This window comes from Microcebus murinus, chromosome 13, assembly GCF_040939455.1.
Source record: "Microcebus murinus isolate Inina chromosome 13, M.murinus_Inina_mat1.0, whole genome shotgun sequence".
Taxonomy (NCBI): Eukaryota; Metazoa; Chordata; class Mammalia; order Primates; family Cheirogaleidae; genus Microcebus; species Microcebus murinus.
In genome coordinates this window covers 75991320-76004492 of record NC_134116.1, presented here as the reverse complement: position 1 = coordinate 76004492, position 13173 = coordinate 75991320, and the positions used below count along the sequence as shown (strand labels likewise).

At 44.2% G+C, this 13173-nt stretch overlaps 1 protein-coding gene and 1 pseudogene across 1 annotated transcript in view; one reads left to right on the top strand and one right to left on the bottom strand.

Annotated features, from left to right (window-relative positions):
- The window catches only part of FLT3 (fms related receptor tyrosine kinase 3), a 75111-nt gene extending 63749 nt beyond the window's left edge, over positions 1-11362 (bottom strand). The window contains exon 1 of the mRNA XM_012742305.3: positions 10526-11362. Within this exon, the coding sequence (XP_012597759.3) occupies positions 10526-10568 (43 nt within the window). The 5' untranslated portion in view covers positions 10569-11362. The remainder of the gene's footprint in view (positions 1-10525) is intronic.
- Positions 11363-12033: 671 nt separating this feature from the next.
- Positions 12034-12716, top strand: LOC105858893 (ADP-ribosylation factor-like protein 6-interacting protein 1 pseudogene; annotated as a pseudogene).
- Positions 12717-13173: the final 457 nt, after the last annotated feature.

The following is a 13173-nucleotide window of genomic DNA, read 5'->3' as shown; positions in this document are numbered from 1 at the left end:
AAAAAAATATATATATATATAACATATATATATATTTTTTTCTCTCTATCACTGGCTTTAACCAATTTGATTATAATGAGTCTTTTGTAGTTTTCTTCACGAGCCATGTGCTTGGGTTTCATTAGGCTTCTTGGATCTGTGGGTTTATCATTTTTATCAGATTCGGAAAATTTTCCTCTATTATTTCTTCATATATTTATTATGTCCTCATCCTTCCCTTTATTCTCTCCTTCCGGGACTCTAATTGCATGCATATTTGACCACCTGAAGTTCTACAGTTCACTGATTCTCTGTTCATTTTACTGAACATTTTTTCACTGTTCATTTGGATAGTTTCTATTACTATGCCTTCAAGTTCATTAATCTTTTCTTCTGCACTGTTTAATCTGAAGTTAATAATTTTATTCTGTGTAATTATAGTTTTCATCTGTAGAAGTTTAACTTGGATAAATTTTTATACCTACTATGCCTCTGTTTAACATGTACAATTTTTTCTCAAACTTAGGGAATACATGAAATATTGTTATAATAATTGTTTTAGTGCTCTTGCCTACTAATTCCATAGTCTATGGCATGTCTTGGTCCCTTTTGGATAACTGATTTTTCTCCTTATAATGAGTTGAATTTTTCTCCTTCTTTATTTGTCTAGTAATTTAAAACTGAGTGCCAGACATTGTGAATTTTATCTGGTGTCAGATGTCTTTGGATTCTGTTAAATAGTATTGATTTTTTTTTCTAGGATAAAATTAAATTTATTGTAAACATTTTGTCCTTTCAGATCTTGCTTTTCAGCTCGGTTAGGTAGGACCAGAGAAGTGTTTAGTTTAGGGCTAATTTTTCTCCTTTAGTGGACTTCATCAAAATTAATAACTTCTGCTCTTCAAAAGATGTTGTTTAGAAAAATGAAAAGGCAAGACATAGACTGGAAAAAATATTTTCAAAACACATATCTGACAAAGGACTTATATTCATAATACACAAAGAATACTTGAAACCCAATAAAAAGGAAACAAACAACCCAACAAAAAATGGGCAAAACATATTAAAAGACACTTCACTAAAAAAAAAGAATAGGATGGCAATTAAGCACATGAAAAGATGCTTAATGTTATTAGTCATTAAGGAAATGCAAATTAAAACCACAAAGACATATTGCTATACCCCTATTAAAATGGTTAAAAGACAAAAACAAGCAGGGCGCGGTTGCTCACGCCTGTAATTCTAGAACTCTGGGAGGCCGAGGCAGGTGGATTGCTCGAGGTAAGGAGTTCGAAACCAGCCTGAGCAAGAGGGAGACCCCTGTGTCTACCATAAATAGAAAGAAATTAATTGGCCAACTAATATATATAGAAAAAATTAGCCAGGCATGGTGGTGCATGCCTGTAGTCCCAGCTACTCGGAGGCTAAGGCAGGAGGATCGCTTGAGCCCAGGAGTTTGAGGTTGCTGGGAGCTAGGCTGACGCCATGGCACTTACTCTAGCCTGGGCAACAAAGCTAGACTCTGTCTCAAAAAAAAAAAGACAAAAACAAAAAACTGACAATGCTGCTGACAATGATGCCGCACAACTGCAACTCTCTTACATTGTTGGGGCAGATGAAAAATGGTACGATCACTTTTAAAAACAGTTTGGCAGTTTCTCATAATGTTAAACATTCACTTAGCATACAATCCAGCAGTATAATACCACTCCTAGGCATTTACTCCAAAGAAATTAAATCCTATACTCACACAAAAACCGGTATTCAAATATGTATAGCTTTTTTATTCATAATTGCCAGAAACTGGAAGCAAACAAAGGACCAGGTGGCTGGTTAATGCATAAGCAAACTGTGGCATCTCCATGCAACAGAATACTACTCAGTAATAGAAAGGGAAAATTACTGTTATACATAACAACAGATAAATCCCAAATTCTTATGCTATGTGAAATAAACAGATTCATAGGCTATATATTGTAAAATTCCATTTCTATGACACTCTGGAAAAGGAGAAATGATAGCAACAGAAAAGATTACTGGTTTCTAGGGGTTGGGGGTAGGGACTGGGGCATAAAGGAACTTTTGGGAAGAATGGAAATGTTCTATAAATTGATGTATTTGACAGTTACACTCATAGAACTGTACAGTAAAAAGGGTGAAATGTGCTATATGAAAACTGTACCTCAATAAACCTGACTTTTAAAAAAAGAAGAAGATTGCCACAATCAATATTAAGGTTTGTTTTTTTCCCCAAGAATCCATTCCAAAGCCTTAGTGGAAATTCCCAGAGTCCAGTTCCAAACACACTCCAAGCAATGAGGACAACTTTGGGATTGGAAACAAGCTCTCAAAGTGGTATGCTTTGAAGGGATAGGACTGGGGTGGGGGTAGGGATATATCAGGGGAAAAAATTGGCATTAATCTAAAATAAAACTTTATGGGCGGGTACAGTGCCTCATGTGCCTATAATCCCAGCACTTTGGGAGGCCAAGGCGGGAGGATCGCTTGCAGCCAGGAGGTTGAGACCAGCTTGGGCCACATAGCAAGACTCCCTCTCTACAAAATAATTTTAAAAATTAGCCATGTGTGGTGGTGCATGCCTGTAGTCTCAGCTACTCGGTAGGGTAAGGAAGGAGGATTGCTTGAACCCAAGAGTTTGAGGCTGAAGTCAGCTATGATTGCACCACTGCACTCCAGCCTGAGCGACAGAGCAAGACCCTGTCTCAAAAAATAAATAAAAAGAAAAGAAAATGTTAGGTTAAAGTAAGATCTACTCTCCACTGAAAGAGCTGTAGATTTAGACATTATTAAACAAATGACAGGATGTCAAGACACCTTATTTTCAAGTTAAGTCTGCTATGAGTCAAAGAGAACTCGAGAAGAGTTGGGGACAAGATTTTCAAGTCCCTCTTTGGAATAATCAGCTTTGACACCCTTGAATTCGAGTAAGTCATTTAACCTCTTTGGGGCCCATTTTCCTCGTCTAGGTAAATGAGAGCAGTAGACTAGGTAGCTCTAAGGTCCTGTTCTCTCCACTCATTCATTCATCCAATGTTCTTTCCCTGTAAATTCCCATGATTTTAACTACCATCTATCTGCTCGTGAGTTCCAAACTCATGTCTCCTTTGTGTGTCACTATATATCTGGGTGGCCTTCCAGGAACCTTCAAACTCAAATTGAATTTCCTAAACGTTCCCTCTCTCTCTCTCTTTTTCTCCATCTCTCTCTCTCTCTCTCTCTCTCTCTCTCTCTCTCTCTCTTGCTCGCTCGCTCTCTTTCTCCCTCAGTTAGTAGCAACACATCCACTGTCACCAAGGCCAGAAACCCAGAAGCTGTTTTTGACGACTCCTTCTCCCTCACACCCCATCACCCAAACAGTGGCCAAGCCCCTACAGTTTGACTTCTTGATTATTCTTGAATCAATCCTCAGCTCCGCATCTCCATTTTTCATTGCCCTAATTCAAGCCCTCTCTGGCCTGGACAACTGCCAACAACTTCCTAGCTCTCGTCTCTGCCACGGTACTGTTAGCCCAAAATCGGTCCTCCACACAGACACCAGAATTGTCTTCCTAAAATACAAATCACGACAGTTGCAGTGGCTCATGCCCGTAATCCCAGCACATTGGGAGGCCAAGGCAGGAGTATCATTTGAGCCCAGGAGTTTGAGAACAGCCTGGGTAACACAGTGAGATCCTAGAAAAAATTTTTAAAAATTAGCCAGATGTGGTGGTGCATGTCTGAAGTCCTAGCTACTAGGAATGCTGAGCCAGGAGAAAGGCTTAAGCCCAGGAGTTCAAGGTTGCAGTGACCTATGATCGTGCCACTGCACTCCAGCCTGGACGACAGAGTCAGACCCTATCCCACCAAAAAGAAAAAAACCAAAAAACAAAAAATAGAAGTCGGAGCATGTTACTCTTCTGCTTAAGACCCTGCTTAAGACACAACCGACAGCAATGGTTCTTAGCCTTTTTTTTTTGAGTCACAGACCCCTTTGAAAATCTGATGAAAGCAATTAACCCACTCTCCATAAAAAAAAAAAAGTGCACACACACAGGGATATAATAAATCCCTTGAAATCCATCCAGAGACTCCTAGTCTACCTGATGAAGGCCGAGCCCCCTATCGCATCGCCAAAACATTCCTTACACATGATGCGTTATGCTCAGGCAATTCCGGATTTTGTTAAAAAAATATCCATTGACCAGTCTTTAAACCACTTGCTGAGTGACAACTTTATAAATCACAGTTACTCTAGCACTGGGGACCTTATACATTGTGTCCCAGCAACCTGGAATGGATTCCAGTTTCCCTCTGCTCTGTGTTTATTTCTTCTGTACTTTTCTCCTTGCTGTTCTATTCACCTGGAATATCCCTACCCTCTTCTTTCCTGTCGGGTCTTACTTATTCTCCAGTCATGGCTCTGCCATCACCTCCTTTTGGACGCTTCGCCTGATTTTTCTGAGTCTGCGTTACAGGTTCAGCCTCTGTGCCTGTTTCTAAGTTGCACTGCGATTTTCCATCTTTCTGTGTGCCTGATTCTCCCACGACTCCTCCAACATTAGATGGTGAGCTCAAAAGGTAGGAGACAGTACTGTGCGGCGCTTAACGCACGTCCTGGGCATGGCCAGTGCTCGAAAGTGTCTATGGACGGAGGAAACGAGGGAAAGAGGGAGGGAAGGAGACAGAAAAGGAGGGAGGGAGAAAGGAAGAGAGATCTTGTGACTCAAATGATTTCTTTAGACTTTATATATCTTTCTCTCTAAAGCACCTGCCCGACAAGGAGTGCAGCTGTGCTTTGCAGGTATTATCTGGCAAGGAGAAAGGCACTGCTTATCTCCTTTCCACAAATGAGGAACTTCAGTGCAGAGAAAGTCCCCGCCAGAGTAGAGAGCACATGTTTCCTAACTGTGTTGTTAGCCCTAATATATCTCTCTGCACCGCCTCCAAGAGCAGAACACCTAACAGCAGGAAAATCAGAACTCGAATAGCAAAGTATTTGAAGACTGAATTCAGTGGCTATCTTATAATCAAAACACAATATTTTAAAGAAACAATGGCAATATCCTGCTTTAGTGTAGACTGTAAACGATTTTATGGAGGATTCTTGGCTACCCATTGACCTTATAATGACAACAGTAAAAAATATGTTTACGGTTTAACCTAAAAAATATAACAATAGTTCCTCTTTTAGGATCTTATGCAATTCCTCTAGCCACAAAAGAACACTGTGTGTACTTTATATTATTTTTAAATTTCCTTCACATGTGTTGGTACCCATAGAACAGAACCGCATGAGTCAAATTAACGACCATCAGTGACTTCTACAAAAGCTTTCAGGACTTCAGGACCGCTGATGATATAGCCACAGAAAGTGTTCACTAAGAGTAACTAAGTCACCTAGGTATAAAGCTCACAGACTTTTCGACTATGACTACTTGAGAAGTGGCTAAAGCTTTTTCGGAAGTCATGGAAAAAATCTTAAGGTCACAAAAATCACCTGATGAAAACCAAAAAGTTTTACTCAGTCAAACCACCCAGTGTGAAATCACAGCAGTTTGCTACCTCAGAGTGAGTGAAGGTGAGGGCACAGTGGCGGGACCAAGCTAAGCAAAGCAGGCTAAGCCCATTTCCAGTCCTCCAATTTTCCCTCCCCAAATTCTTTTTTTTTTTTTTTTTTTTTGAGACAGAGTCTCGCTTTGTTGCCCAGGCTAGAGTGAGTGCCGTGGCGTCAGCCTAGCTCACAGCAACCTCAAACTCCTGGGCTCGAGTGATCCTTCTGCCTCAGCCTCCCGGGTAGCTGGGACTACAGGCATGCGCCACCATGCCCGGCTAATTTTTTATATATATATCAGTTGGCCAATTAATTTCTTTCTATTTATAGTAGAGACGGGTCTCGCTCTTGCTCAGGCTGGTTTTGAACTCCTGACCTTGAGCAATCCGCCCGCCTCGGCCTCCCAAGAGCTAGGATTACAGGCGTGAGCCACAGCGCCCGGCCTCCTCCCCAAATTCTTATTCCCATTATCCGCAAGCTCCAAAAAATGATCAAAACACAATACTCTCGAGATTATTTGCTTGTTGTCAAATCAAAGCCTTTACCCAGAGATTAAGGCAATGTCTAGTGGGTACTGAGGAGTCAGCAAGATTGTAATCATAAACACTGAGTGACAGAGACTCCTGTCACACAGCGAATGAGGAGATGAGAGAAACACAGAGAACTGCGGAGCTGTGACTGGCGCTGAGCCATCCAGTGGGCTTCTCAAGTGAGCGAGAATGCCCTCTGGGCATAAAATGTAGTCAACAAATTTGGTTATAAAAACCATTTAGAAAAGTGCTTCTTTCCAAGACCTAAAAGATGGCCATATCTAACTCGGGAATAGTTCATTTCTTTTACTTTAAATAGAAGAACATTTTCTTTCCCACGAGCATTAAGAACAGACTATGTATCCATATTTAAGTAGTTTCAGGAGGCAAAAAACCTGGGCTCCCTATCCTGACCTGGCGGAAGCTCCTTCACTGAAGCATGCTGTTTCTAATCTACGGATATTTAGTGATCGCAACTGTGCTGGAGCCGCGCAATGGCTCACGCCTGTAAGCCCGGCCGAATTCAAGACCAGCTTGGGCAACACAGCGAAACCCCATCTCTACAAAAACAGAAATATTAGCCGGGGTGATGGCACAGGCCTGTAGTCCCAGCTACTCAGGAGGTCTCAGAGGTGGAGGATCGTGTGAGCCCAGGAGTTTGAGGCTGCAGTGAGCTATGATAGAGCCACTGCACGCCAGCCCGGGTGACAGAGAGAGACTCTGTCTCTAACAAAGAAAACAACGACAACAAAAACTGTGTTAGAAAGTTTAAAAGAAAGCTTCATGCTGAAATGCTTTTCCTGAGGGAAAGACAATGACCATGCATTTCTTACATAGAATAAAACTGGTTATTTATACGTAAGTTCCCCACCCCCATCTCTTTCATCTTTGTACCCCTTGTGCATGGCACAGATATAGATATTCAATACAAGTTTGTTAAATAAAAAATTGTTTCTTTCCTTCTCATGCATGCTTTCTCTTCATTTTTCTTATCTGAAGTCTTCCCTGGGATTATAAGGAAGTCTTCCTCCTCCACATTAAATACCTCATTACCTGATTGTTTTTCAGTTAAACAACCGGAGACTACAACAACAAGAAGTCTTTACTGATAGCTAAGAGTTACTGAAAGTGCCTTTTTAGTTACAAAAAGTAGATCCATTCTTTAATGGAAAGCAAGTAGTTCACAAATAAACCTAAGGGGATCGTCTTCTATAGATAGATATGAAGTATCTAAGAAGAAACGAATAGCCAATCTACACCTATATGATGGCAAGAATTAGACCGAGACTTTTAGAGTTGGAGGGGACTTTAACATCAGGTCACCTGGTCTGGTCTCCCATCCAATCCAAACCGAGCTTTGCCTGGCCTTCCCTTCCCTTCACCCCCTCCTGAATCATGCCCCCTTGGGCTAGCAGTTCACGAGAAGGCAAATAAAGTAAGATAAGCAAGGAGGGCAAAATGAGTAATTTAAGGCTTTGAATCTAAGTTTTCTGACACTAGTGAAAGAGATGCTATCACAATTCTTGAAATACTGAAACAGCCCTCTCTGTCCAGTCTCAGCACACAATGCAGAAAAGGCCATGAGCGAGCACATTTACCATTCTTCAAATGCCACTTGGAAAGCTTCACCATTATTCATGAAAGGAAGTGCTGACAATATAAGAGAAGTTCAGATCTCATGTGTAATTCAATGAATTTAAAGCTTTTAAGCATATTAAAATCCTCCCTTTAAAGCTTTATCCTTCTTTATTCAAGAAAATTTGTAATACCAACAAAGACATGAGGAAGGCCGGGTGCGGTGGCTCACGCCTGTAATCCTAGCACTCTGGGAGGCCGAGGTAGGAGGATCACTCAAGCTCAGGAGTTCAAGATCAGCCTAAGCAAGAGTGAGACATCGTCTCTACTAAAAATTAGCTGGGTGTGATGGTGCACACCTGTAGTCCCAGCTACTCAGGAGGCTGAGGCAGGAGGATCACTTGAGCCCAAGAGTTTGAGGTGGCTGTGAGCTAGGATAACACCACAGCACTCTAGCCTGGACAACAGAGCAAGACTCTGTCTCAAAAAAAAAAAAAAAAAAAAGAAAAAGAAAAGACATGAGGAACTGGAACTGCTATACACTGCTAGTGGGAATACAAACTGGTACAACCACTTTGGAAAACTGTTTGACAGTATCTACCAAAACTCAACATATGCCTACCTATGATCTAGGAATTTTACATGGGGGTATAATCCTAAGGGAAAAGGGTGTTTATGTTCACTAAAAAACATATGAAACAATGTTCATTACACAAAATCAGAAACCACTTACATGTTCTGCAACAATAGAATGGATAAAACAAATTGCAGGGCCAGGTGTAGTGGCTCATGCCTGTAATCCTAGCACCTTTGGGAAGCAGAGTTGGGAGGATTGCTTGAGGCCAAAAGGTTTAAACCAGCATGGGCAACATAGAAAGACCTCCATCTCTACAAAAAATAAAAAATATTAGCCGAACGTTGTGGCACACACCTGCAGTCCCAGCTACTTGGGAGGTTGAGGCAGGAGGATCGCTTGAGCCTAGGAGTTTGAGGTTACAGTGAGCTATGATCATGCCACTGCACTCCAGCCTGGGTGATAGAGCAAGACCCTGTCTTGATAAATAAATAAATAAATAAATAAATAAATAAATAAATAAATAAATAAATAAATAAATAAATAAATAGTAATGTCTATTCATACCAAGGAATGGTACCAGCAGCTAGAAAAAGAAAAGAATAATAAGAAAGAACCACTGCTACAGAGAACAAGGTTGGGTCTCACGATCACAATGTTGAGTAAAAGAAGCTGGACATAAAAGAGTACATAATGATTGATGATTTGGTTTACATAAAGTTCGAAAACAGGCAAAAGTAATCTATGGCATTAGAAGTCAGGATAGTGGCTAACTGGGGGGTAAGGAAGGAAGGTATTGACACAGAGGGTGGAGCTAGAACTGCTCCGTATCTCCACTCAATAGTGGTTATGTGTGTACAGACATATAAGAAAACTAATGGAGCTGCAGTCTTAAGATTTGTGCATATTTACTGACTGCCAATTATACTTCATTTAGAAAAATCTGGAGAGAGAGATATATAAATTTCTGAGATCTTTCTTAAATATAAAAGAATTCAATGCAGCTTTAATATAGTTGCAAATATTGCTGTCTATACTTTTAGAAAGCCTATTATGCTACTGAAAAACGCACTTACTACTTAATATCATTCATAACAAAAAGCTAATACTTTGTATTAATAGGATCTTAAAAACATATTGTACTACACATTTGAAATATACATATTTACCAACTAGTAAAGATAAATGTTTAAGAAATGTACAATGTGTTTTTCCACTCTTTCTTCCCTTGCTTTACATTTCATACTCTTTATAATTATGAATTATTTGCAACAGAAGCTATTGGAACCAATTCCTGCACGTCTATTCTGCAAATATTTTCTCTATTTGCCAAAGAGACTTAAAGTTAGAATCCCAGAATTTCAGAGCTAAAAGGGACACAGCCAGACTCCCTCACTGGACAGATGAGGCCGCCGAGGCTGGGGGTGGTGAATGCTGGTCCCAAGGTTGCAGACCTAGGGCAGGAACCTGAGCTCCCAGGCTGCCAGCACTATGTCTCCTTCAACCCAAATTCGATTCAACCCTCACATCTTTCCAAACAGAAAGCTGACACGAACCGGATCGGAAGGGGATTTTTCCCCCCAGTAATAACTATGCAACCCAGCAGATTATCTGGGGACAGTCCTCAGAGTCCTTGAAAACCCTCTGGGGTTTCATGCCAGGATAAAAAGGACGTGTAGGAGAAAGGGACAGCTAGTATTTTAATATGTAAATCCTGTTTACATAATATTTCCAAAGTCACTATTTGTTGATGCAACCGAAATTTGGCGGAGGTAGGGGTCGTTACTGGGGAGGACTCCCGCTGGGGGAGACCGCGGCCGCATTTCCCCACCAGAGTTCGCTCCACAAATCAAAACCTCCAAAGAAGAGTTAAAGACGCCACCCAAGAGTCCACAGCATCCCGGGGTCGGTCCGGGCGAGGTCCCCGGCCACCTGGCGCCAAGCTCGCGGCCGCAGACGCACCCCGACGGCCCAGCGCCCGAGCGCCCCGCCGCAGCCCCCGGCCCCGCGCGGTGGCTTGGCGAGGCCGCCCGCGGAGTCCGGGCCGCCGCTCGGGACCCCGGCCCGGGCCGGAGGAGCGCCGTTAGGCGGAGAGGGAGGAGGGCGTGGGGTGGGAAAAGCCGGGGCCGTGGGCAAGTTCTGGGCGAGTCGGGAGGGCGCGAGAGAGGGGAGGGGCGCGGGGCGAGGGGACGAGCGAGCGCGGGGAGGAGCGAGGCGCGGGCCGGAGGAGGCGCGCGCACGGGTCCCGGTGCGGGGTGGGGGCCGAGGGGCCGCGCCGGGGCCGCAGGGGCAGCGCGCGTGCGAGCGGGGCCTTACCGAGCAGCGGCAGCCGGCCGCCGCGGCGCGCCAACGCCGGCATGGCCTCCGGAGCCCGGGGTCCCCAGGCCGCGCCGGCCCAGCCTGCGATGCCGCCCGGAGCGGCGCGCCCCGCGCTGCAGGTGGCTCTCTTAAGGATGCGCGTCACCGACCGCAAATTCCCTCGGACTGGTGCAAAGTGGACGGGGGGAGGAACCGTCTCCCCAGAGGCAGGGGCCGAGGCGGGAGCGGAGAGGTTGGGCCGAGCCGAGCAGCCGGTGCCTGGCGCAGCGCTGCAGCCGAGCCCACGTGCCCGCCGCCATCCGCAGCCTGCGCCCGCGGCGCCCGGGGCTCCCCGACTGCGGCGGGGAGACTGGGTGCGGTCCGGCCGGGGAAGTTGCTCCGGCTCCGCCGCTCTGGCCGCCTGGCTGCCCCAACCCTCTCGCTTGGGTCCGGAGCGTGGGGACCGCAGGGAGCCACAACCCGCCCTCCTCGAGCGCGCGGATCTTTGAGGCCCCAAGAAGGGCGCTGAATCCACGCCACGCTCTCGGCGGGTCTCAGCTGTGGGCCGGGTTTCCCGTCTCTCCCTCCATCTCCGAGGATGCCCGGGACCCGGTCAGCAGCAGGGCCGGGAAACAGAGGCTGGGTTTTAATGCCGACCTCGGCTACGAGGGAGGTCACCGACAGCCCGCAGAACAAACCGTGCCAGTGTAAATACACCCCGGAGGATGTTTTGCATTATCCTCTCCATTGGCTCTTGTTCTTCATATAATTTTCCAAGTTGAAAATTAGTTTCTTTGCAATAAATTGAAGATTGGAAAGCTTTAGATGCCGGGTCTGGTTCTTCCTTTCTTTAACAAGCCCTTTGACCTCCACAAGCCACTTGTCCTCTGAGTGTCTGTTTACTCACCGTAAATGAAGGGGGGTGGACCAAGTGCTTTATAATGTCCCTCCCAATTCTAGGACTTACATGTTCTTAATTATTTTAATCATTTTCTAATAAAGCATGAAAATTGCTTACTCTTGGCCATGCAATCCTTTTTCCTTAGTTGTCGTCTATAGTACAAGTTTTCCTCACAGGCATGACAGAAACTTTAGAAGTGTCTACCATGGTGCACCCACTATGGAAAACAGTGCAGCAGGTTCGCAAAAAAATTTTTTTAAAACCCTATGATCCAGCAATTCCACTTGTAGGTATGTACCCGGAAGAATTGAAAGCAGGATCTTGAAGAGATATTCGTACACCCATGTTCAAAGAGGCACCATTCACAATAGCTAAAAGGTGGAAGGCAGCTGTGGGGAAGGGTAGGACACCTGTAATCCCAGCAGCTGGGGAGGCTGAGGCAGGAGGATGGCTTGAGGCCAGGAGTTTGAGTACAGCCTGGGCAACATAGCTGTTCAAGTGTTCATTAACAGATGAATGGATCAAAAAAATTAAAAAAAGTGGTATATACATTCAATGGAATATGTACAGCTTCAAAGAGGAGAGAAGGCTGAGGTAGCTGTGCGGTTCTAGGGAGGCTGGTCGAGTTGGAGGGGTGGCTTACAGTCGCTGATCCAGCATCTCAGGGACGGTGGCAGAGGGGGATAATCGTAGCACCAACTTGCTGGCTGCAGAGACTGCAAGTCTGGAAGAGCAGCTGCAAGGATGGGGAGAAGTGATGCTAATTACGGATAAAGTCGCCCGATGGGAAAGAGCCTGGTCTCCACCTGCCACCATGGGTGTGGTTTCTTTGGTGTTTCTGATTATCTACTATCTAGATCCACCTGTTCTGTCCGGTGTTTCCTGTTTTGTTATGTTTTTGTGCTTGGCTGACTACCTTGTTCCCATTCTAGCGCCTAGAATTTTGGGCTCCAATAAGTGGACCACCTAACAACAGCAGAGATTCCATGAAATTTGCAGCAATCTAGTAAAAACTTGGCGCAGAGCTGTGGGCTGGTGGAAACACCTCTTCACACTAAAGGAAGAAAAGCCTAAAATGTACTTCATGGCCATGATCATTTCTCTTGCTGTGGTTGCTTGGGAGGGACAAGTCCCTGCTTCTCACTTACCTGATAGTGACTTTCTTACTGTTGCTTCCTGTACTTAACCAACATGGAATCATTTCGAAGTACATTGGAATGGCCAAAAGGGAAATCAACAAGCTTCTCAAACAAAAAGAAAAGAAAAATGAATGATTCATCTGCTTTCTTCAATGTGATTAATGTAGTGTACATTGTCCCTGGGAACAGTTTCTACTATACTTATGTGGATACTAAAATGTTACAGAAGTAGCTCTTTGCTCTCCCTCACTCCGCCGGTAGTTAATAGAAATTCAGACTCACCAAGTATGGCTTTGTGCAGAGTGTCTTCATGTCAAGTGTGGTTGGATACGTTCTCATCAGTTGGCCTTATGTGTACAACTCATTAGTGAGTGTGACTAGCTTTGATTTTTCTCACCCAGCGTTAACTGAATTCTTACTTTTAGGCAACTTCCTTTAAAATAACATAGCGGTGGACTTTACCCTTTGGTACAGTTAACGTGACTTGGGATAATTGTTGGAGTTGATCTTTGCCTTAGCTAGATACAAGATAGTGGTCTGTGGCTACAGGAAGCTGGTTCTACTGTCTGCTTTCACAGTCTGCTCAAAAAACTGTCTGATTGCAGGAATATAGAGACCAAATTTAC